At 49.8% G+C, this 25219-nt stretch overlaps 2 protein-coding genes across 5 annotated transcripts in view; one reads left to right on the plus strand and one right to left on the minus strand.

The window, feature by feature from the left end:
• Nucleotides 1-21916, minus strand: part of MECR (mitochondrial trans-2-enoyl-CoA reductase) — a 38892-nt gene extending 16976 nt beyond the window's left edge. Inside the window, exons 1-2 of one of the 3 annotated variants that reach the window (XM_079901251.1) lie at nucleotides 21876-21916; nucleotides 37-134 (exon numbers count right to left, since the gene is read on the minus strand). In XM_079901251.1, the coding sequence (XP_079757377.1) occupies nucleotides 37-82 (46 nt within the window). In that variant the 5' untranslated portion in view covers nucleotides 83-134; nucleotides 21876-21916. Of the gene's footprint in view, nucleotides 1-36; nucleotides 135-13936; nucleotides 14947-21875 lie in introns of those variants that run through there. The other 2 variants (XM_079901249.1, XM_079901250.1) reach the window with 2 other exon arrangements.
• The window catches only part of PTPRU (protein tyrosine phosphatase receptor type U), an 84309-nt gene continuing 78857 nt past the window's right edge, over nucleotides 19768-25219 (plus strand). For both annotated transcript variants that reach the window (XM_079901234.1, XM_079901235.1), the window contains exon 1: nucleotides 19768-20126. In XM_079901234.1, the coding sequence (XP_079757360.1) occupies nucleotides 20054-20126 (73 nt within the window). In that variant the 5' untranslated portion in view covers nucleotides 19768-20053. The remainder of the gene's footprint in view (nucleotides 20127-25219) is intronic.

The following is a 25219-nucleotide window of genomic DNA, read 5'->3' on the forward strand; positions in this document are numbered from 1 at the left end:
AAGCCAATTAACATAAGCCACAGAAACCAAGGTTACCTTGGATCATATTAATGTCAGATGGATTGACAGGGGCTGCCAGCATCTTCACATGGACGTCTGATCCGCCCACAGCAGCCAGCTCCAGGTTCTTCAGTCTAAGCACAAAGCCAGAGAGAGATGTTCATGTCAGCCAGGCTAGCCAGGGAGTCTTTTGCTCAAATCATCTCCCCAAAGTAGGTCAGGCAGCAACATTTTTGAGCTGCCATTGTGTGCCCAGGAATTAGGGTTGTTAAGAAAGAGAGGAGCTATAAGGACACAGAGTAATGCTCATTAACTGCAAATGGAAAGTCCCTAGTAACCTTTCCACTCCACCACCCACTCTAGCGCAGAAAATAGCTAAAACTCCTTTGGGCATTGTTTAGTAGTGGTTAGCGATGCTAAGAATCACCTGGTATACTAATATTATGGCTTCTCAGGCCCCAGGGCTGACCTACTGAATCAGAATCTCTAGATAAGGGGCACCCCAAGTGGTGAGGGAAATAGAGATGGCCCATGGAGTTGGGAAAGAACTCCCTGGGTGACTGTGGTTCATCCCCTGGAAGGATGTCCCTTCTGGATGAGGATCTGGTCTGTCAGAAAGGATGCTGGGTGGAGAGCTGCGGGCCTCAGGTGTGAACTGCATCACAGGATGGCTGCGTCACCGCAGGCAGGTTTCTTCCCTGCTCTAGGCCTTCGTTTCTCCATTTGTAAAATGGGGGTGATGCCACCCTCACCCCCACTTGCATTTGATCACTTCCAAGAGCTCTTCCCATTTCAAGCCTGTGTGGTAACTCAGAGTACTCACAGTGGGTGTGCTGTAGACATCAGGGGACTAACGTCTTTATCCACTGGAATGTTGGTTAATGGGTAAAACCTGCCCAGTGGCAATGCCCATGTGCTGCTTTTTTTTTTTTTTTTAATAAAAGGAGACCTTCCAACCAGAAAGGACTGATCAGTGTATTAGACCAATGGATCCTCATGACTTTTAATTATCAGATTCCTTTTCTGTCTCTCTCCATACCTCTGAGACTTCATGTTTGCAGTGCTTTTCTCTGCCCAAATGGACTTGTTAATAATTCTCCTTATTTTTACTCACCAAAGGCAGATATAAAAGCCAACCAGAGGTTCTTAGCATTAGGCAACAGTGTCACTGCACTAAGCTGATGTAATTCCACCCACTTCCTGCTGAAATCTGATCTTTTAATTATACCTGAGGCTCCACTTGGGGTAAAAGTGTGATTTCTAAGAAATCGCTTGTACTAAGTAGTAGTAATTGTGGCAGGCATTTGTGAGGTGTTTATTATACACCAGGTATAACACACCTGTGCTAAGGGCTTTAAACACATAATCTAAGATGTAACACCCCTGTGACGAAAGTATGACTATTCCCATTCTATCAAGCAGGAAATGAAGGCTCCTGGAGATGATGAAACTTACGCAGTGTAAGAGAATTGGTCAGGGTGGGGCTTATCCACTTTAAGAGTTGGCTCTCTTACTTACCTTGCTCTAAACCAGTACCTGAAATGAGCATTGGAATCCCTCTGACTGCCTACGAGGACCCCTGGGGACCCAACCTGGGAATCCCTGTACTGGATTATGACCAAAATAAGGGAGGCCATGCTTTACCATGATTGAGAAACAGCTGCAAAAAATCAAAATAAAAACCCTCTCTACAGAAAATAGTTAACTAGGAAGGAGTTGATGACCAGGGCAGAGAGAATACAGAAAGGGCTTTTTTTTCCCTTTTAGGTTAAGTATTAAGGAATGTATGTTTTTGTTTTTGTTTTTTGCGGTACGCGGGCCTCTCACTGTTGTGGTCTCTTCCGTTGCGGAGCACAGGCTCCGGACGCGCAGGCTCAGCGGCCATGGCCCACGGGACCAGCCGCTCCGCGGCATGTGGGATCCTCCCGGGCAGGAGCACGAACCCGTGTCCCCTGCACCGGCAGGTGGACTCTCAACCACTGCGCCACCAGGGAAGCCCGGAATGTATGTATTTATACATAGCTGGAGGAGGGAGAGCCCTCGTAATAATAATAACTACTGTTTGAGTATGTACCAGTCAGGCACGCAGCTGAGTGCTTTCCGTGTGAGCTTTCATATTATTCTGATTTTACAGCGGAGGAACAAAGGCGCAATAACTAACTTGTTTCAGGCCACCAAAAGTCGTGAGTGGCTGATATGGTTTGAACCTGGCAGTCTGACGCTAGAGAAGCCGGCTGGTGAAGGGCTGACCCCACACCACGCAGAGGGCTGCAAGAGAAGCCTGTAGTGGGCAGCCTTGACCATTGCTGGGCCTGCTTGGGGAGCTGGGGCCAGGGGGAGGGCTCCGCAGCCTCTCCACCAGGATAAGGAGGGAGGCGTCAGCCCAGACGCCACTGTTTCTCTGTGAACACATATGTAAGTCTGCCCTCCAGAGAAAAATCCTGCCCAGAGCAAATGGATTGTGGACTAGCTGCCCCTTTATATCATCTGTACTGCTTCTCTCTTGCAGTTTGACAGAGTTTTTCTGTAAGCTGACAGACTCCACGTGCTCAAGCTACTTAAAGACATTTTTTTCCTGCACATTTTCTACACGCTCTTCCCTCAGCCCAGAATTCCTTTTCCACAGCTTCTCTGCAAAGTGAGAAATTGAACTCACCCTTTAGGACCTGGCTGAAATTTTACTTCCCCTAAAGCATCTTTTTTTTTTTTTGTCATATTATTTTTTTATTTTTTTTTTAACATCTTCATTGGGGTATAATTGCTTTACAATGGTGTGTTAGTTTCTGCTTTATAACAAAGTGGATCAGTTATACATATACATATGTTCCCATATCTCTTCCCTCTTGCGTCTCCCTCCCTCCCACCCTCCCTATCCCATCCCTCCAGGCGGTCACAAAGCACCGAGCCGATATCCCTGTGCCATGCGGCTGCTTCCCACTAGCTATCTACCTTACGTTTGTTAGTGTGTACATGTCCATGACTCTCTCTCGCCCTGTCACAGCTCACCCTTCCCCCTCCCCATGTCCTCAAGTCCGTTCTCCAGTAGGTCTGCGTCTTTATTCCTGTCTTACCCCTAGGTTCTTCATGACATTTTTTTTCTTCTTAAATTCCATATATGTGTTAGCATACGGTATTTGTCTTTTTCTTTCTGACTTACTTCACTCTGCATGACAGACTCTAGGTCTATCCACCTCATTACAAATAGCTCAATTTCGTTTCTTTTTATGGCTGAGTAATATTCCATTGTATATATGTGCCACATCTTCTTTATCCATTCATCTGATGATGGGCACTTAGGTTGTTTCCATCTCCGGGCTATTGTAAATAGAGCTGCAATGAACATTTTGGTACATGACTCTTTTTGAATTTTGGTTTTCTCAGGGTATATGCCCAGTAGTGGGATTGCTGGGTCATATGGTAGTTCTATTTGTAGTTTTTTAAGGAACCTCCATACTGTTCTCCATAGTGGCTGAACCAATTCACATTCCCACCAGCAGTGCAAGAGTGTTCCCTTTTCTCCACACCCTCTCCAGCATTTATTGTTTCTAGATTTTTTGATGATGGCCATTCTGACTGGTGTGAGATGATATCTCATTGTAGTTTTGATTTGCATTTCTCTAATGATTAATGATGTTGAGCATTCTTTCATGTGTTTGTTGGCAGTCTGTATATCTTCTTTGGAGAAATGTCTGTTTAGGTCTTCTGCCCATTTTTGGATTGGGTTGTTTGTTTTTTTGTCCCCTAAAGCATCTTTTGACCCTCTTCTTGGCCCTGAAAAAAATCACTTGCTCCACCCTCAGTGCTCCCATTACACAGATGGGGGTGACTATGCCATTTAAGACCATCTAGTTTATGAAGTCTTTTCATACATTTTCTTCAACTGATCACAAAGCATAAATTCACATTCCTTTTCCAACTCCTGGGGCCGGATGTCCTCCAGAGTTCAGGCCCGTGTGTTAGCTGCACCTCTCCCTGGGGGATAGGCAGCACTCCCATCAGACACATTGTTCCTGAAGCAAAAAGTAGGAATATTCACACTAAGTGGGTTGAACAGTGACCATATAAAAACTTCACTCCAGATTAGGTTTTGCCTCCAAATGAGTTATGAAAAAACAAAACTGCTAGTTTTCAGAGCTTTCTGGATTTTGGAGTGCAGATATGACTTCAGATTTGAATCCAGGTCTTTCAGACTCAGTTCAGGGCACTTTTTACTTATCACTGAGTTTTAAAGTCAGAATGTGTGTTGTCTCCCTACTAGGCTGTAAGCTCACGGAGGGCAGAGAACTTTTAGTCTTAACTCAGTGTTCAGCACAGCATCTGGGACCACAACAGTGCTGGAGAATGCTTCTTAAAGAAATTGTCCCGTTTTCCTCTTTAGTGAGAAAACGTGGTGCAAAAGCGACAGTCAGGGAGTCACGGGAGGGGCTCACACCGCAAGGACTTAGCTACTGAGGCTGGTACTTGCTCTCCCTGGTCCTGGGCTGTTTAGGAAAATACCGCTGAAAGATGGGTACAAATAAAAATGGAGATTATCCTTAAGGGAGTTCAATCTAAGCAAAAACCCATGCCTCTTTTCCTCACAGGAGAGTGCAGATCAAATTTGCAGTACGTTTGTAATTCTTAAAAATCTAGATGACTGTGGTCAGGATAAGAATACAGGTAGCTCTCAGTTCATAGAAGAAGGGTAGAACATGGATTTGGAGTGAAACAGGTAGTCCTGGGTGTGAATCCTACCTCAGTCATTGACCAGCTAGCTGAACCTCACAGTACTCATCTGTGGAATGGGAGAACACTAGAAGTCAGCTCATGGATTAGGTGAGTTAATGGACATAAAGCACTTGCTAGAGTACCTGATACACAGTAGATGCTGAAGAAATGTTAGCTGTTGTCAGAGGTGGGACTATCCAAGGAAACCTTTGAAACAGCTGGCTATACCTCTGAAAAAAATCAATGAATCACTCAAAGGAAGACGGCAACTTTTTGGAAAATTCAAGTAAATTTAATTAAACAAATATTTATCAACAGTCCTACTAAGCGCCAGGGACTGTGCCAAGGGCTTTAAAGATTGAAAAAAATAGTATCTCCTGCCCAGGAGATTGATGGCTTGGGGACTCACATGTGGAAACGCTGGGAGGGCGCTTGTAGTGCTAAAGCCAACTGAGTGTGTGACCAGCCGGAGGGATAGCAAAGGGTTACCAAAGGGACTTCGGAAGGTGTGATATCTTAGCTGAAGCTTGAAGGATAAACAGGAGCTTATGGGGTGGACTGAGAGAAACGAAGGATTTCCTGCCAGAGGGAATGGTAAAGAATCTGACCTGGTGGTAGGCCAGGCACAGGTGCAGTCGAGGTTGGAGTTGTGGGAATGGAGAGAAGGATCTGATAACCTGGAATCTCTTAAATAAAAAGTGGCATTGATTTCACTTGGCGACTGACTCCATGGGGGTGGCTGGGGAGTCTTTGATGGCTCCCAGGCTTGGGCAACTGGATGTTGAGATAGGAGGAAAGAAGAGTGGCTTGGAGTGGGGAGGAAGGTGTTACATCTGGAGCCTGAAGCAGGTGGCCGGCAGTACGGAATGGAGCAGAGGGTGCTCTGCACTGGACACACAGAGGTGAGTCAGCTGCGTGTAGGTACAGTCTAGGATAGTAGATAAACTTATTCTGGGTGATCTGGCTGGACAATTAAAGCTCCAGACACTGTGCTTAGTGTTCATATACAAGATGCTGTTGAGTCCTCAAGTTGTCTGGAGGGTGTTGTCACCCCAATTTTCAGATGGGAACTGAAGCTCAGAGAAGTTAAGTAACTTGCCCAAGGTTAAGCTGTTAGTAAGTGGCAAGACTTGATCTTAAGCTTGACTCCAAAGCTCAGACTGTCGAACACTAAGCCGGCATCCCCTACACTGTGTGTGTGGAATCTCTGTCCTGGGAGATATTAATAGGTATTCCCTGGGGTCCAATACTTTTGGGAAACGCTGCCTACTAAACTCCCTTTATAAGATTCAAACTGCACATTAGAGTCATAAAGGCTCTGAGAAGTCCTCCAGTAAAGAAACCCACGTGGCTTTGTGTAACCCAGAGTTTCCAGAGTTAACTCAGCTGAGAACACTACCCTCACAGCACACTGAGCACCCCAGACAGCAGTTTGAAAAGTGCTGCACTGGGCTGCAGCCTGCTCCCAGTTCTCTTCTTTGTCTTCTGGGAGCCTAGCTGCTCTGCACCAGTTGAAATTCACAGAAGTGGGAGGGAAGGGGAGTGGGGCAGGAGACGGAAAGTTGAAGCTGCAGACAGAGGTGGGTGAGGGCGGGGACAGGCCTGACACAGGCTGCTTGCGCAGGGGGAGGTGTGTTGGTCCAGCTGCGTCTCACCAGGAAGACCAGCCCCAGCCTGCCCCACGGAATGCCATCAATACTAGACACTGCTGTTCCTGCAGACAGTTCTAACAGCGTCGTCAAGGATACCATTCTGCCGAGACAGGAAGGAAAACCGGGCCGAGTCTGAATTCCAGAGTTGGACCTCGGGTGTAATGATAGCAATTTCTTCCTTGTTTTTTTTTGCTTTAAACTCACCAAAGGAACTGGTGGCTGTGTTATGGAGTGCAAAGGAGGCACCCAAACACAGCCTGGCTGGATCTCAAGACACTTTCCCAAGACTGTTCAGTCCCTTCCCCTGTGAGTAGTGGCGCCACGCGACTCGGAGGGATGCCTCTGCCTTCATTCGACAGATCCCACACTGGATAAGGTCACAATGGCTCCTTTGAGGCAAAGGCTGTACACCTGTGATGCCATATGAACTACAAGGGAGACAAAAGCAGGCAGAAGAAAGAGCCTTTTGAGAGGGGGGAAAAAGAGGCCAGTACTCTGGGGCCTGGCTCAGTTATGCTGGCCGTGTAAGGCGGGCATCAGCCAGCTCTGCTAAGATATCTTTCCTGCCTTCCGCATTTAATTAGCAACCATTTGTACTTATCTTGCATCTTCCACTCAATCACCTCAAAGTGGTCCCTCGTCATTTTGCGCAGGAAGAGTTGTCATGGGCCACGGAGACTTTCTCCTCTGCTCATTACAGAGAGCCAAGAATGTGCGTTCCATCACAGAGCACTGGGGGAAGGTAGCTGATGTCTTACGTGGCTCTCCCAGGTCTGTCTGCAGTCCCCGTGGTCACAAACAAGCCTCCTTCTGTGATTTAGTGAAGTGCTGGGCATTTGATTAATCGTTAATAAGTAGGGCACAACCGGGCAACTGTGGAGGAAGCAGGGGATGCTGGTGGCCACAGCTGGGGGGCTTCTCATGGAGTCCTGGGCTCTCTGCCTCTCCCGGGCAAAGCTCACGGGTTCTGTGTTTCTTCGTGGTGTGCGGACACTCCCGATTTCCTCCCTGCGCCTCTTCCGGGTTCTCTGTCTCCAAGTCATCTTGCCTTCCCACCATTCAGGACTTTTTGTTCTGTAGCACAATCGCTTTGAATGCAAGGGAATCAGAGACAGATGGCAACTTCTGCAAGCTTCTACCCAGGGTTGGCAAAGAAACCCTCTCCCTACCCTCTCAATCTCCTACTTCCCTCAGCTAAGATTACCAGGAAGGTTGCGAGCACCATGATATTCTACAACTGCTAACATCAGGAAACTTGCGTGAAGGGAGCTGCAGAGAGTCTGCTGCTTAGTCTGCTGAGGCCTAACTCTCCTTGCTGCCTCAGAGAGCATGACTGGGCCACAGCAGGGGGCAGAGGCCCCGCCTGCAGCTGCTTTTCTCTTTGATGGGTAGGACGATGACCATGCAGCCCCTGCCTGCTGGGCCTCTGATTGTGTAACTAACCAATGGCAAAGGGGGCCCTTGGTGAAATCTTGTGCCCAGGACCACTTATTTCAAGTCACATCGTTGCTCCCTGGAGCAAACACTGGCGAGCAGGCAGTCCAACACCTGCTTCAGCTTCACAGACTTGCCGGAGCTGGACGATTGTTGGATCAGAGGACTCAAGCCTCAGAACCATTTCCACGGCTGCAGGATAACATTGAGAAGGGTGCTGAGGCCTCATCTTGTCTTGGCAGGAAAGAGTGTTGTTTGGGGAGAATGAGGCAAAGAGGTGTGTAGGTTCTGAGGTACATAGAAAAGGGAGCTGTGAAGATTTGTCACTGGCACAGAAGACAGGGCGGGGGGATGGCACGCATTCCCATGTTTCCCGCTGCTGACCTTGGTCAACCCCTTTCTTTTATCAAAAAACAAATGAAAAGAATGGAATAGCACAGGGAACTATATTCAGTATCCTGTAATAATCTATAATGAAAAAGAATATGAAAAAGAATATATATATATAACCGAATCACTTTGCTGTATACCAGAAACTAACACAACATTGTAAATCAACTATACTTCAATAACCCCCCCAAACAAAACAAAACAACAACAACAACAACAAAAAACTGAAAAGAATGGAGACTGGAGTGATGTCCTCAATCTAACAATGAGTGGGACTACAAGCCAGGCCAGTGCTCTTGCAGGTGGTCCCCAATGACACCCCTTGAGCCACAGATTAGCCTCATGTTATCTTTGCTTTTCCTTCTCTAAAATGAAGACCCTTCCCACGCCATCCAGGGTGGGAAAGACCTGGAATCACACCAGCGTGCTTGCAGGAGCTGCTAGGAGAGGGCCGGATGATAAGAACTTCCTCCCAGACACTCTGCACGTTGGAAAGCCCTGGTCTACGGTGCAATCCCTCAGAGGTGTGCTGCCAAGTTTCACCCTCAGAGGAAAGAATGAGGAAAAGAGGGTAGAAGGGCTGGGCCCCAAACCCGGCCGCGTCATGTTAAGTCAAGAGGGAAGGTAATGTAACGGTGTCACAGGATGTGAAATCCAGCTTGAGTCTGACTCCTGCGACTTCAGGCTCGTCCCTTCTGAGCCTGTTTCCACAGATTCCTCCCTCAAAGATCACATATGAGGGCGCCCAACAAATATTCCTTAGTCAGACACACCACATTTTCTCTTCCCTCTGGGCTTCTGCCCATGCAGGTTCTTCTACTTTCCCTCCTTGTATATGGCTCACCTGATCTTCTGGGGGGACTCAACTTAGATTTCATGTCTTCAGAGAAAGCATTCTGACCACCCCGAGGGGGTAGGGTCGGGTGCTCATCTTCTGGGTGTCCACAGACTCTGAACATAGATATCCTAGCACTTACCCCCTGGATCATCTCCTGGACTAGAATGTGAGCTCCTTGAGGGAAAAGCCCACAGATTATCAATCTCTGCGCCTTCAGCACCTAGCGCTCAGTAGGCCCTCGAAGAATAAATGCTGGTTCACATGGTAGGTGCACAATGAGTTCTGTCCTCTCCTCCATTCATGACCACAGAAAATAGCTCCAGGAGACAAGCAAACAAATCCCAGTTCTTAGGGTGCCAAACCAGAATGCTAAATTTTTTTTCAAAGTACTGTAATTCTGGTTTAAAAACCAAGTCATTTGCACAGAGTTTTGGTTTTAAACACTGACATCAACTGTAAAAAAGAAGAAATCCCCTGAGAGTAAACAGTGCCCTACAGTGAGAACTCACCACCTATACAACCTGGGTCCCCACCACATGCTCCCCCAAATTCCATCTGGCTAAGACAGAAAGGGTATTTGTCCAGAGGTTTCACAGCTTCATTTCATTCTGTGCTAGCAGCAGGCAGGTGAGAAAGCCATGATGACTAGGATGCTGTTTTATGAAAGTGTCAGGATCCTGAAAAGGGGACGAGACAGAGGATAGCATTCCTACCATCTTCCCTGGGGGTGGGGAGGGGGCTGTGCGTCCTATAAAGAGCAGAGACTTGGGGTCACCTGAATGACCTAGAATTTCGCCTTCTCTTCTGACCTATCTTCTTCCCAGTATTATACTCCATCTCATGCTCAAAAAACATTCGCAATGACTGTCATTGTTTCTTCTGGCCTATGTCTATATCATGGACCTTTAGTAAAGAAGGGACATCCTAGTTGTATGATCCTGGGCGAGTGACTTTCAAGTGTCTTGAGCCTCGGTTCTCTTATCTGTAAAATGGTGATAGCAATGAGCAAACTGGGTTACTGTGATTTTTATTTATTTATTTTTAACATTTAATTTTAAAAAATAAATTTATTTATTCTATTTATTTATTTTTGGCTGCGTTGGGTCTTCGTTGCTGCGAGTGGGCTTTCTCTAGTTGCGGTGAGTGGGGGCTACTCTTCGTTGTGGTGCGCGGGCTTCTCTTGTTGCGGAGCACAGGCTCTAGGTGCATGGGCTTCAGTAGCTGTGGCTCACAGGCTCAGTAATTGTGGCACACGGGCTTAGTTGCTCTGTGACATGTGGGATCTTCCCGGATCAGGGCTTGAACCCATGTCCTCTGCATTGGCAGGCAGATTCTTAACCACTGCGCTACCAGGAAGCCCCTACTGTGATTCTTAAAATCCATAATATACGTGAAGAACTTAGCCCAATGCCTGCCTCATGGTATGTACACAATAAATGAGAGCTGTTTTTACTATAAGATCCAGAGACAATCAAGTTCTAAAATGGGACTTCCAGGAACAAAAGGAAAGAGGACATTGGAGTTTCTTGGAATTACGTCATAGAGAATCCAGAACTCTGCATGAGGGCTGATGGTCATGGGGACCTCTGAAAGTTCTGGAATGTTTGTAATTCTCCCATCTTTGTAATTTTCTCCTGCAGTCTTGCTTCATTTAGGTCAGCAGTTCAATTCTTTACATTAAAAAGGCCCAAGTGCTTATTTAAGGGATTCATTTTGGGCATAAAAGAAAGAAACTCTAAGAGACCAAAGGAAAAGGCCTTAGTAGAGAACAGCTGGAATGTTTGGGGCCAAGAGGAATGAAGAGAGGGACATTCAGAATGTTGACACAAGAACAGGAGGTCCCTGGAGGCCGCATTCTGAGGAGTTCTGCAACCTCTCAGATCTGAGCAGACTCTTTCTCCTTCCCTCCCTGCTGTTCCCAGAGCTCCGCCCACAGTGCAAGCATCGCAAACCACAGCAGGTCGGGGAATACTCTGCTCGGACTCGCTCAGACACCATGACCCCACCTGGTGTAACCTGACACATCTAGTCACCAGGATGTTTAAAGGACACCTGATTCTTTCTGTGACAGCGTGGTTACCCTAAACCACCTAAGACATGACTACAAAGAAGAGAATCCCAGCCTCTGGCCTCAGTCCACACACGATCAAGTCAGGTCACCTGAATCTGGGTCAGGAGGGAAAGCTGCCCTTCAGGGGCGGAGAGAATTACTGCGCGCCTGACAATCCGTATCCACAGGGCAATGGTTTTCAACCCTGGCCTAGGCATCAGAGTCACTTGGAGAGCTTTAAAAACTCAGATGCTTAGGGCTGTTCTAGACCTGCTACGTACCTCGGGAGTGGCACCTGGGAATACATAGTTTCCATAAGTGCCACAGGTGACTGAGATGTGAGGCCAAGCTTGAATACAATGCTTCGTGGAAGTATCATGTCTTGAACTTCCCGGAAATTATCAGGGTCCCACACAAGGAGACAAGCTGTCTTTCTTCCCTAAGTGGCATCTGCAACCAGACCGGTCTGTTCTAGCTTCCCTGACTCTCCAAGGGGAGGGAATCAATCAGGAGGCAGCTGCACTCAGCTGCCTAACCTTCCCAGGCCTTTTCTCAGGGTCCCTGCACATTGGAGACGCCTTCCTCATCACCACAGAACTCAATAAAAGGTGCACTTATTACGGAAATTAGATTCAGATTCAACAAACGTTTTTGCAGCTCCTATTTTGTGGCAGGTCCTGCACCAGACGCATAAATGACAAGCCTGTGAGAGAGGCACTACATCGTTCCTGTTTGGGGTGCACTCTTGGAAAAAGTGTTCATCAGAACTTTACCAACTCATTACAGCAATCCTCAGGGAGGTGTCTTCCCAACATGGTGATTTATTACCTATGATCAACATACAAATTGGGGTTTATTGACTGACGTGTCTTCTCAACATTCTTTTCAATTGCTCTAATGGTGGATGTGGCTAGGCTGAGTGCATGACTGTGAAATTATCTGAGGCTTAACCCCTTTGGCTGTCAAAACACCTAGCTTGTATCTTTTTTTTTTTAAGTAAAAATATGAAACACTTCACAAATTTGCATGTCATCCTTGCACAGGGACCATGCTAATCTCTGTATCGTTCCAATTTTAGTATATGTGCTGCTGAAGCCAGCACTCTAGCCTGTATTTTTTTTTTAAATAAATTTATTTATTTATGGCTCTGTTGGGTCTTCTTTGCTGTGTGCGGGCTCCTCATTGTGGTGGCTTCTCTTGTTGTAAAGCACGGACTTCAGTAGTTGTGGCACGTGGGCTCAGTAGTTGTGGTGCACAGGCTCTAGAGCGCAGGCTCAGTAGTTGTGGCGCATGGGCTTAGTTGCTCCTTGGCATATGGGATCTTCCCGGACCAGGGCTCAGACCCGTGTCCCCTGCATTGGCAGGCGGATTCTTAACCACTGCGCCACCAGGGAAGCCCTCTAGCCTGTATTTTAATCATGAAAATAACTCCTTGTTGGCCTGACCTTTGGAAAACAATCAAACCATTTGCTGGGAATCGAAGAGTTGGAAATAAGGGACTGCAAGAGAGTATGCAGGTGTTTTCTGGTGAAGAGCATTCCTTTTATTGCAGCTGATTAGCACTATGAGCTATGACTACATTGTCTCCATTTTTAAATGTGATGAAACCGAGGCTTAGAGAATCTCAGTAACTTGCCAAACACACACAGCCAGGACAGGGAGGCAAGGATTTGACCCCAGGTCTTCTGACTCCAGACCCATGCTTTTGCCCTAGCGCCACTAGTGACCCTACTAGCTCTTTTGTTTTTTGGGTTTTTTTTTTTTTGCGGAACGCAGGCCTCTCACTGTTGTGGCCTCTCCCGTTGCGGAGCACAGGCTCCGGACGCGCAGGCTCAGCGGCCATGGCTCACGGGCCCAGCCGCTCCGCGGCATGTGGGATCTTCCCGGACTGGGGCACGAACCCGTGTCCCCTGCATCGGCAGGCGGTCTCTCAACCACTGCGCCACCAGGGAAGCCCCCTACTAGCTCTTTTGAATGACTATAATCGCTTATGTGCAGATTTATAATCGTTGAAAATTCACATACTGTTTTTATGAGTCACATGTGAAAATCATGGGTTAAGATCCAACAGAATTTTAGGACATAATCATAAAAGTAACAAGGGCTGAGTGACTTGTCCAAGATCAAACAGCTACTAAGAGGCTGAGCCTGTATTTGACCTTAGGTCTGTATGGCTCCAAAACAGGATCCCTTTTCAACTAAAGGCACATGCGCAGTGGAGAGGAAATCACACGAGACAGGACTCAGAAGCCATGGATCCCTGTCTCTGTTCCAATCTTTATTAGCTATATCACTTTGGACAAGTCCCCTGCCTTCTGTAAAATGGAAACAATGATCTCTGACCTACTTTCTGAGATGTGAAGATCCAAATGGACGAAAAAGTATTCTGAAAATTCCTTCCATAATATAATAGAGCGTAGGAACTCACGTAGGCCAGTCAAACAGACCTGGGTTCAAAATTCCGACTCTGCCACTTACTGGCTTGTGTGACCTTGGACAAGTGATTTTACTTCCCATGCTTCCATTTTCTCATCTGCAAAACGGGGCTAAATCAAGTACCTCCTCCAAAAGGTTGTTGTGACGATTAAATGAGAGCATCCATTTACACAGGGATTGCCCGACACACAGTACAGGATCAGTGAACGTCAGCCATTACTACAATTATAACTGTGCCTCTCGGGTTTTCAACTTCCAAGCAACGACTTTCTGAGCTACCACACACGCCCTGGGCTACAGTTTCGGTCCTATTCGCTGCCTTCCTCCTCGGGACTTGTCCCTCCCTTTCCAGTCCCCATTTTCCACAGCCCATCTTAAAACCCTCCAGGAACCCGAGCTCCCTTGCCCCATTTCGGCGCGGTGTCTTACTCGACGACCTTGGCTGGGTCCCCGTGGTGCCCATAGACCAGCGCCCGGACCCGGGAGGGCTCGGCAGATGCGGAGAAGGCGGCGGCAGCAGGTCGCCGGCGGCGGAACGCGGGGAACAGCCGCCGCCGCAGCTGAGCCGGGGTTCGCGCCCCGCAGACCCACATGCTCCCTCCGGTTAACTCAGAGCCGGACGCTGTGAGATACGTCATCTTCCAGCGACCTCGCGCCTGCGCCCCGCCCCGTCGCGTGACCACGCCCTTTGCTCCTTTTAGAAGGCCGTCTCCTTCCTCCGCGGTCCGCGCGGTGGCGCTTGGTGAGACTGACTGGGGAGCGAGGCCTGGTCGGTGAAGGGACTTAAGGGAGTCTCGGAGATTCTGAGCCTGCCAGAGTTGAACTCCTAACAAGGAGCGTCTGATACTGGCCTAAGGCCGTGTCTGTGGTCTGCGATTGGTGTTTGACTTGGGGGGGGAAGACATTTCACCTTCTCTGGTCTCAGTTTCTCCTCCTCCCCACCATCTGAGCGTTCACTCTGCCAGGCCCTTTAAGGCATTATCTCATTTAATCCCCGCTGTCTTCTGCTAGCATAGGGTGGCAAAGCTTACTTCCCTACACCAAGTAGAGGAGATGGATGTAAGCTGATATAGAGGCAAGAGTACTGGATTTGGAGTTAGAAGACTTAGGTTCACATCCTAGACCCTCCACTTCTTACCTTGGCCATCTCGGGCAAGTGACTGAAACTGAGTCAGTTTTCTCATTGGGGCTAATACACTTCTTTCGAGATTGTTGTAAGGATTGGATAGAACAACAGAATAATGTTGTCGTGGACCGGATAGCACATTGTAGAATGCCAAGTGTGCTCAGATTACAAGGGAGGAATCATAAGAAGGAGAGCCCCCTCTCAGAATGCTCAGGGTGCAGTAGGATTGAATGGGACAATGGGTAAAAGGGTGTAGCCCGAGAAAGATGCTACATCATATTATTAGTGGAAGGAAGACATGAGCGTAACTAACACCCCAGTTGAATATTAGGACATGACAGAGGGCACTGCTGGAGTCTGAAGGAGAGAGGTGTTTTGGGATTGGGGTGGGGGTGGGCACCCTTGGAGGGAGTGCTGTTGGAGCCGGTCCCGTGACTCAAAATCTTCAATAGGCATGAAACTCACCTGAGGCCTCATCTCAGATCTACTGAGTTAGAATCTTGGGGAAGGGTCCAGGAATCTACATTTCTTAGAAGCTCTCGAGAATATTCTGATGGAGGTGGCCTGGGGAACAAACTTGAGGAACACTGAATCAGGACTTCAAAGGACAAGGAAGAATTCCTTTCATTGGATTTTATTGACCCCAAACTTGCCAACTTAGAGCCTTTCCTCTGAGGAAGAAAAGAAAATGTCATGATGAAGAGTGCACGTGCTGCATTCTAGCCAACTTGGCTTTGAGTCCTGGCTCTGCCACTGGACTTGGACAAGTCCATTTGATCTTGGACAAGTCACCTGGCCTCTCTGTGTTTCCACTTCCTTACCTGTAAAAGGAAGGAAATAATAGTATCTGATTCAAGGCTGTTGTGAGATATTATTCATTTGAAGCATTTAGCTCAATGTTTGGCACATGAAAGCATTTGATAAATGTTCCTGGGGGTTATTGTAAAGATTAAATGAGAAACATCATATGTAAAACATCTAGACTGGCTCATAGTACATGCTTAAAAAGTGTTTGTACTTATTTTTATTATTAGAGAAAGTTGGTGTTCCATGGTGGGAGAAAGACTTGGTCCCACAATACACACACACACACACACACACACACACACACACACACACACACACACACACAAATACCCAGTCTTGCCTATCTTCTGTTTTCACAGTGACCCACAGTTCTACTTCTGTTGGAAGACTCCCTAGGTGACATTGAGCTGTTAACATTATCTTTTATACTAAATCGTTTCCTCTGAATTTCCTGGGCATCTTAGCCAGGAAGCGTGGAGAATTACCCAGCAGGTCTTCCTCTTTGGGGGCTGGACTTAGTCCCCTGTCCATCCTGATAGGCCCAGGACATGAGCTCTCGGGTCGAACTGTGTCAACAACCTTCTTCCTGAGATTCTCTCCCTTATTTTTCCCTCCCCACTTCCTTCTTTCTCAGGCTTCCAGAATGACTTTTTTTTTTCCTAACAGAAAGACCAGATTTTGTCTTTCCCTTGCTTAAAGTCCTTCCATGATTCCTCAATACTCAGGGAGAACCATAAACTACAGTTCTTTGTAGAACACTGTGAACTGTTGATATATTAAACTTGTAAATAAAACTATGATTCTATGCTAATTCTAACATTCTCTCACACTACTAACACATTCTAAATTCTTCAGAAAAATATATGGAGGAAAAACACCTTAAAATGACAACAAAAACTTTTCTACTCGTTGTAATTAATCTACCTTCTTGCAAATTAGAAAAATATGGCTGTGGTTTTAATTCAACAGTAGGATGCCTCAGCTGGGCTTGAGGAACACCAGGGTTTCTGCAGCGGCACAGTTTGAGGACCACTGAGTGAAAGGTCCAGGCCCAATTGTCCTGGCCTTGCATTTAAGACCCTTTGTACCCCAACTTCCATACTGTCTTTATCTCCTGCTATTGGGCCATGTAGAGACTATGATGCAACCATACCTGACACCCACCTTTCCCAGTACTTCCATGTCTTGTGCCTTTATTCAGTCTGCTCCTTCTGCCTGAAATGCTCTTCCCTGCCTTGCCTGTCTAGGGAACTCCAGGTTCAGATATCCCTTCTTTGATGTTGTTTTCCACTCCCTCAGCCTGAGTTAACCCCTGCTGCCTTTGTGTTTTCTTTGGACTGGTGTTATGACCTTTAGGACATAGTCTCTTATTTATTTATGTGCCATTTCCCCCTCCAGGCAAGAGTGGGGCCATGTTTAGCACATCTCCATGACACCAGCACCCAATATGGGGCCTGGCACAGGGTAGGCGTCATGAATATTCCATGAGTTGAAAGTGATTGAATTTCCTCATGGCCTGGCCCTGTCTATGGTGCCATCTCCTTTTCCCTAGATTTGGGCCAGTGGCTCCAGGCCAAGACTTTCTGTTTCCCTTCCTTCTTCTCTCAAGGATTATAGAAGCTTGTGGTCTTTTTCAAGTGGAGCAGAATGTTCTCTTTTCATCTGTCCATCTGTTACTTGTGTTCCTTTTCTCCCTCCATCACAGTCTCTGCCCATAGTCTTCCCCTGCACAAAGAGCAGAGGGCTGTGGAATCAGTCTGATCTAGGTCTGAGCTCTGAGCCCACCATTTACTAGCTGTGTGACCTTGGGGAAGTGCCTTATGCTTTCTGAGCCTCAGTTTCCACATCCCCCCAAATAGGACCAATGGTAAACTCCTGCCATGAGGCTCCTGCAAGAGTCCTCTGGAAACAGCAGCATCCTTGGTTGTTTCTTTTTTTCATCAGATGTTTCTCCTTGAGTTTCCTTTTCTGGATGATCCTTTCTGTCTCTTCTCTGCATGTTTGCTATTGGTCTCTCCCCCTAAAATGTAGGCTTCATGAAGGCAAGAACCATGTCTACATTCATTCATTTATCTAATCATCCATTCAATATTTATTGAGTGCTGACTACATGCCAGATACCAAGCAGTGGGATATAAGAGAGAGTCCTTGCCCTTAGGGGGCTCATGTTGTAGAGGTGCAGACACATAATGAATATGTCATACAGTAGGTGCTCTGTTTAAAACTACAAGAATTCCCTTCCCCCTTACTGTTTCTCTCCCCCATTTCTCTAGTATATTACTGTCTCACATACCAGAGAATTTGCTTTTTTTGGTTGTTTATTGTTCTTGTCTTTCCATTGGAATATAAGCTCCGTGAGGGTAGGGATTTTTGTCTGTTTTATGTCTCCACTTCGGCTTAGAGTAAGTGTTGAACAGATGAATCAGTATCCAGTGTTCGTTGATTTGTTCCATATGGAAGACAGGTCTCAGCTTCTATTCAATTCAAGCCAGATGGCCTTGATTCAAATCTTGGTGCTGCTGCGTACTATGCATAACCTTGGAAAAGTCACTTTCTTTCTCTGTACCTTAATTTTCTCAACTGTGTAATGAGAATAATAGTGGTGGGGATTAAATGAGTCTATGTGGGTGAAGCACATAGAAGGTGCCTGGTCTTATGTACTAATGGACAACTAGTTTGTGGTCATTGTACAAGAGCTTATACTGGGCAGATGCCCAAATGGACTTAAGCTGTGTATCCAGGGGATAGACTAGAATCAATGAGAGTCAGTGAGGGGGGCAGATTTCACGGCATAAAGAGGAAGAACTTTTTAAAAGCCAGCATTGCAAGGAGAAATAGCTGAATCCACTATTACAGATGGAGACTTCAACATCTCTCTGTCAGAAATGAACATAGGATTTCCCTGGTGGCGCAGTGGTTGAGAATCCACCTGCTGATGCAGGGGACATGGGTTTGAGCCCTGGTCTGGGAGGATCCCACGTGCTGTGGAGCAACTAAGCCCATGCGCCACAACTACTGAGCCTGCGCTCTACAGCCCATGAGCCACAACTACTGAAGCTCTCATGCCACAACTACTGAAGCCCACATGCCACAGCTACTGAAGCCTGCATGCCTAGATCCCATGCTCCGCAACAAGAGAAGCCACCGCAAGGCGAAGCCCGTGCACCGCAACGAAGAGTAGCCCCCACTCGCCACAACTAGAGAAGCCCATGAACAGCAACGAAGCCCAACGCAGCCAGAAATAAATAAGTAAATAACTAAATAAAAAGAAATGAACATATCCAGCAGGCAGAAAATCAGAAAGGACATAGTTGAACTCCACAACACCATCAATCAACTAAATATAGAGGTCATCTAAAGACTACTTCATCCAACAACAGCAGAATACACATTGTTCCCAAGATCACATGGAGTTTTCACCAAGATAGACCACCTACTGGGCCATAAAACACACCTTAACAAATTTAAAAGAAAAGAATCATACAGTGATTGCCCTCAGACCATAGTGGAATTAACTAGAATTCAATAACAGAAAGAAAGTTGAAAAATCCCCAAATACTTGGAGATTAACACACTTCTAAATAACACATGGGTCAAAGGAGAAATCTCAAGAGGAATTTTAAAATTTCAAACTAAATGAAAACTGAATGAAAATGCAAACACGACTTATCAAAATTTGTGGGATGTGGGGAAAGCAGTGCACAGAGGGAAATTTATAGCACTGAATGCATATATGAGAAAAGAAGAAAGATCTGCAATTGATCGTCTAAACTAGCTTCTGCCTTAGGAAACTAGAAAAGGAAGAGCAAATTGAATGCCAAGGAAGCAGGAAAACAACAAAAATTAGAGCTGAAATCAGTGAAATGGAAAATCAATAGAGAAAAATCAGCCAAACCAGAAGCTGGTTCTTTGAAAAGATCAATACATCGATAAGCCTCTAGCCAGACGAAGAAAAGAGAGAGGACACAAATTACTAATATCAGAAATGAAAGGGGGACATCACTACGGATCTCATGAACTTTAAAAGGATGGTAAAGCAATACTATGAACGACGTTAAAAGCTAGCTTTCCCAAAGACCCCACCACCGCTTTTGGTAGGTGATGAGCTCCCTGTCCTTGGAGGTATGTATGGATGCGCATTTGACGGGATCTAGGTAGAGGGGATTCAAGCGTTGGATGGGACTGAGAGGCCGGGTGTCCCTGGTCTCTGTCCTGGAGAGCTGTGTGGGAGCTAGGCGCGGGCAGTGAGCAGAGGCGTGGACCTGCTCACCTAAGAATGTCGGTGCCCGGTGGGTGCAGAGGCTGGTGGGCGTCCGGGCCCAGCCCGGGATCTCCAGGGGGTCCGGGAGTGGGGGAGGGGCGCACCAGGGCCGCGGGCCACCGAACCGGGCAGCGGCGCGCGCGGCTGCCAGCAGGGGACGCCTCGAGACCGAGGAACGCGCGGCCGAGCCTGACGTCAGCGCCCCGCTTGCTTGGGCTCCCGCTCTGGACTCGGCGCCAGTCCCGCTCCGCGCCGCGCCGCTTCGCTCCGGCTCTGGCTCTCCTCGGGCCCGGCTCGGGCTCCGGCGGCTGCGCCCCCCGCGCCGGGCCCCCGGAGCAGGCTGCGGCGCACCATGGCCCGCGCCCAGGCTCTCGTCCTGGCGCTCACCTTCCAGCTTTGCGCGCCCGAGACCGAGACTCCGGCAGGTAAGCGCGAGTCGGTCGGACCCAGCTTGCCCCGCGGAGCCCCCGGCGCCCGTGGCGTAGCTCGAAAGAAAGTGGGAGTGTTGGGTGACCGGACGTTGCGAGCCTGCTCCCTGTGTGTCTGAGTGTGGGATGTGCGATCGTGTGCTCAGGGTGTTGTGTGCCTGCGAATGGTGTGTGTCCTGAGTTATGTGCAAGAAGAGGTGCTGTGTGTGTTGTGTGTCCACGAGTATGTTGAGGTGAATGTTGTGTGCATCGAGGAGGCATGGGGTGTGCGCTGAGTGTCTTGTGTCTCTGCCACTGTGTAGTGTGTGTGGGGCCAAGTAGGACTGTGTGCCTGTTGTTTGTACATTTGAGTTTGGTTGTGTGGCAGGAGTTGTGTCTGTTAATGTGCTGCATTTGTGGGCATTTTGTGTGCCCTAGCCCGGAGTGTTGCTTGCTGTGTGTCCGAGAATGGCTCGTGTGTTTGTGTTCTGCGTGTGGCGAAGAGTGCTCTGTGGATTCTGCCCGCGTGTGGAGCAGGGAACGCGTGTGCGGTGTGTGTGCTTGTGAGATCCGTGTACGTGTGTGAAGGCGTGGGAACGGGTCCGGAACGTGTGTGTCCGTGCGCCGTGTGCGCAATGTGTACGTGTGGGAGTGTCTGGGGTTGGTGGTGTGCGCCGCCGGGGGGCTGCGCGGGTCCGAGTGAATGCCAAATGTGCCGGGAATGCGTGTGTAGGAGCGTGTCTGGAACGGATGTGAGTGTGTTCGTGCGTGCTGGCTGCGTGTCCGGGAATGTTGCGAGTGTGGTGCGCGCCTGGGCCGTGGCTGAGTGTGTGCACGGGGCCCGGGGCCGCCCGAGGGGGCGGTGACAGGGTGTGTGTGTGTGTGTGTGTCCCTCGGGTGTGCGTGTGGGGCGCGCGGGCCCGGAACAAGTTGTCGTGGCGGCGCCCCCTCCCTTCTCCTCCCCTCCCCTCCCGGGTCGGGCCGGGCCTGAGGCTCGCCAGGGAGGGATGGGGGCCCGGCGGCCGCCGACTCCGACATTTCGGGCTGTTTGTTGTTTCGCAAGTTCGGCGCGGCGCTGGCTGGCGGCAGATCCGAGGCGGCGCCGGGGCTGCGGGGCGCCCGGCCCGGGACTGGGGAGGGCCCGGCGCGGGGGGGGTGGCGGACGCGGGGGGCCGCGGGGCGCGCCGAGGCCGGCGGGAGGGTAAGGCCGGGCGCCCGGGCGCTCCTGCGGGGGCCGGGCCGTGGCTGCTCCAGGGCAGCTGGGCGGGGGTGAGTCCGGGCAGGCCGGGCCTGGCTCTGGGCGGCCGGACGGCGCCCCCTCCCGTAGCGCGCTGGGGGCGCCGCGAACGCAGGGGTCTCCCGGGACACCCCCTCAGTCGACTCCGCAACTTTGTGCGGCCTCCCCGCCGGCCGGGACGGCCGTGAGTGAGTGTACGTGTGTGAGCGTGTGTCTCCGGGCTTCTGTGTGCTGTATGACCGCGCTGTCTCTGGGTGTGTTTTGGAGTCTGGAGTCTTTTGGGCTGTGTTGTGTGTGTGTGTGTGTGTAATTGTACGTGTGATAGCGTTTCTGAATGTGTGTATCTAAAGCTGTGTCTGTGTACCCGTGTGTGCTGTGGACCGTGTGTAGTCTGTGTGTGTGTTGGTGTGTCTGTCCACCCCCTTCCCAACCCCCCATCCTACCCTGAGGCCTGGGATCCCAGACTGCGGCCCTCTTCTGCTGAGTTGCGCCCGATGCCTCCCCTGGGGCGGGGGTGGCCGGTCCCTTACCGGTGGTGGCCTCGGCACCCCTAGCCCCTCCAGTTGGGCGGCTTCAGCCTGGTACCTGGGGCGCTGAGTAACGGGGAGACGCCCCAGACGGGTACCCGAGCCAAGAAACGGGCAGAAGCACGTCGGCCCCAGAGACTCCTTCAGGCCGCCGGTCTCCGAGAACTGGCCCTTCCCGATCGCGTTCGCTGCCCCGCTGCTCCCTCCGGCCCCTCGGGCGGAGCTCCCTGGGCACCTGCAGCCGCCCCGGCCACTGGCTCTGAGCTCTGCCGGGCCCAGCGGTCCCAGGCCATCGCGCACAGCTTTAGCTTTGACCGCTTGGTGCCCGAGAGGACGCCTAAGGCGGCCTCCCTCCTTATCCTCCCCCAATCCCTCCCCCTGTCCTGCAGCAACTTTGTCCCCCTCCCCCACCCTGAGATCAAACCAAGGGTACATGCTCCCCCATCCCTGCCACCATCATCTTGATTCCAAGAACCCTCAGGTGCCCTAGCTCCTGCCAGTAGGGGAGACTGTCAAGGACTGAGGTTTGGGAGTGAGATCTTGAGTGGGTTACTTCCATTCTTGGGGCCACCGTTTCCTCATCTGCCCCATGGGCTTCATAATGAAGGTGTATGGTACTTGGTAGATTGTAAACTAAAGCTCTGTTTGTGAGTGCCAGGGAACAAAAGATGGTTTTGAGGACTGCTACAGAGCCAGAGACTGTGATTTGAAGCCAGAGGGACCTGGGTGCAAGTCTGTCTCTGCCACATGCTGTCCCTGTGACCTTGGGCAAGTCACTTCACTTCTACAGTTCCTGGCACCTGTAGCTATTACTGTTGAGCTTAATTCAGAAGCCCTTAGTAGAAGGGGTGTGATCTCCCCTTGTCCCCACGTTGATTAGAGTCAGCCCAGCTCCCTGAAGGCCTCCTGAGTCTCCCTCCCCCCAAAGGGTGGGTGGTGATGTCTCTGAGCCATGCAAATCTGGCAGTAATTTATTCTGCTGCGTTCTAGCTCATTTTGTCCTTTTGGTTGCTGGAGTTGTGGACAGCAGGAATGAGGGAGAGGCTGCCCAGTGGTTTCAGGTTGGGCAATAAAGGCTTGTCTGGGCAGCTGGCCCTTCTCCCTGGGGGTGGGGGAGGGACACAGCAGGAAGATGTGTGAGTGGCCAGAGTGGGGGGTGGGTGCTGAGCTCCTGGATGGCCTCCGTCCTAGCTCTGGTGTCAGGGAAGATCCAGGGGGACACCCTGCTTGCTCCAGGCATGCTGCCATCCTTCCATGCCTTCATCAGCTAAGCTAGAATGGGGTGGGTGGTGGCTTTTCATGCAGGGCTGGGTTAGTTAGAGTTGCTGGGGTACCTTGTGCCCTCCTTCGTCTTTTAACCCCCTCCCTCCTCCAAGCTGCTCTCCCTACATCCTGATGCATCCTACCTTTATGCCATCTCAGGATCTCTCTCATCTGTCCCCTTCTCTCCATCCTCATCCATCTTTCACAGGCAGGAAGGCTCCAGCCTCTTCCTCCACCCCTCCCTCCATAGTATAAGGGATCTTCCTAAAACACATGTTTGAAACCTTGGTTTGAAACCCTTTGAAGGCTCCCCATTACCTCCTGGGTTAAGTCCCTCCCGCTATGTCCTCTTGCCTGCTCTAACCCTTGCCTGCCTGTCCAGTCCCATCAGCTTTGCACTACTTGCCTTGCATCCTATGCTGTGGCCAGTCTAACCCACTTACTAATACCCACTAAATGTCCACTCCTGCCACCTCCTCTCTGGGCCTTTGCACAAGCTATATTTTCTCCCCAGAACTCTCTAACTCCACCTCTTCACTGGGTGATCTCCTGCTCCTCCTTAGGATTTTAGGTTAGACATCACCTCCTCTCGGAAGCCTTCCTTGGTTACTCCCCCTTCTAGCCTAAAAAGGGAGGGTGGGGGTTGATTAGGGTTTTCCATAACACCGTAATTATTGTAATTACAGTTTATTTGTCCTTTCTCCCTTACATGAGCTCTGTGGGGACAGGGACTGGGTATTTAGTTTCCTTCTGAATCTTTAGTGCCAGGTACAAGGCCTGGCCCACTCCTGCTGAGTAAATACACCCAGCATGAAAGAATGAGTGATGTCCCGTGGGTCAGGTTCTGAGCCGGAGATGCCAGATGGGGGCGCACTGACTCCACTGAAAGTAGAGATTACAGATAATAGGTTTCCCTCCAGGAATCTGGAAAATTCTGCTGGGGGATGGTGTGTGTGAAAAGGCCATGCAGAGAGTGTTGTCTGGGAGCTGTGAGTTGGAGAGGTCAACTCTCTGCCTGCCAGCCCCTCCCCCTAGCCACCGTCCTCCGAGCCCCACCCCCACTGCCCTTGCCCCCCAGCAGCTGGCAGGACCTGTCCGGCCCCTGGTCTCAGCTCTTTGTGCTGGAGGTTCGGCAGTTGGTGAGAGGCATCGAGTCCCAACTGTCAGTCTGAGCGTCTGGGGAGGAGGGGAGGGCCCTGCAGCAGGAGGGCAGACTCTGTCCTCTGTCTCAGCCTCTGTCCTGGCTGCCTGTGAGCCTGGGAAGGGAGGAGAGCTGCCCCCTGTGTTGACCCCTGCAGGTGGGGTTCAGGGAGGAGGCTGAGGTGTGTGCAGGTGTGATTGTGACATCTGGGCAGTCAGAGTGTGTGTGTGTGTGTGTGTGTGTGTGTGTGTGTGTGGTTCTGATGGTATGATTGCAGCCTGGGGCACAGGACACATGTGTGGCTTCTCAGGGAGTCTAGCCATCTGGTTACCCTGTGTGGCAGGATCTGAACTTGGAGTAAGGAGGCGACAAGCTGGTCTGAGCCTGGGGAGCCTGATGCTGGGGTGTCTGGGTATCCAAGTGTCAGATTCCAGGAGTTTGGGGGTGGAGCTATTTGGGTGGGTGGTGTCTCAGGTTCTGGGTGTGGGTGTCCCAGTGCCAGGATGTGGGAGGAACTGGGTGTGTCAACATAAGGATATCCCAGTGTCTCTGGATCTGGAGGTGGGTGTATCCAGGTGTCTGGGAGTCCTCAGGTTAATGGGTATGTGGGAGTGTAGCCGTGTTGTGTCCAGCTGTGGGGCTGCCCAGGCTGCCTGGGTGTCTGGGTGTGGGTACCCAAGTGTCCGGGTGTGGGGTATCTATGTATCCAGCAGTGGGGTGCGCATGCATTGGAGTACCCAGGTGTTTGTGAGTTTGGCTGTGGGGTGCCCTGTGGTCTGTGTGTCTATTTGTATATTTAGGTGTCTGCGTCTCCTGGAAAGGGATATGCATGTTTGGGTGGGGAGTGTCCCGGTGACCGTGCGCAGCTATGGACCAGGGACTGGGGCTGTACCAGCTCAGCCTGTGACACTGTCTTCCCTGGGGCTTGCCTTCTCACCTCCCT

The sequence above is a fragment of the Stenella coeruleoalba genome (genome assembly GCF_951394435.1).
Source record: "Stenella coeruleoalba genome assembly, chromosome: 1".
In the NCBI taxonomy this organism is placed as follows: domain Eukaryota; kingdom Metazoa; phylum Chordata; class Mammalia; order Artiodactyla; family Delphinidae; genus Stenella; species Stenella coeruleoalba.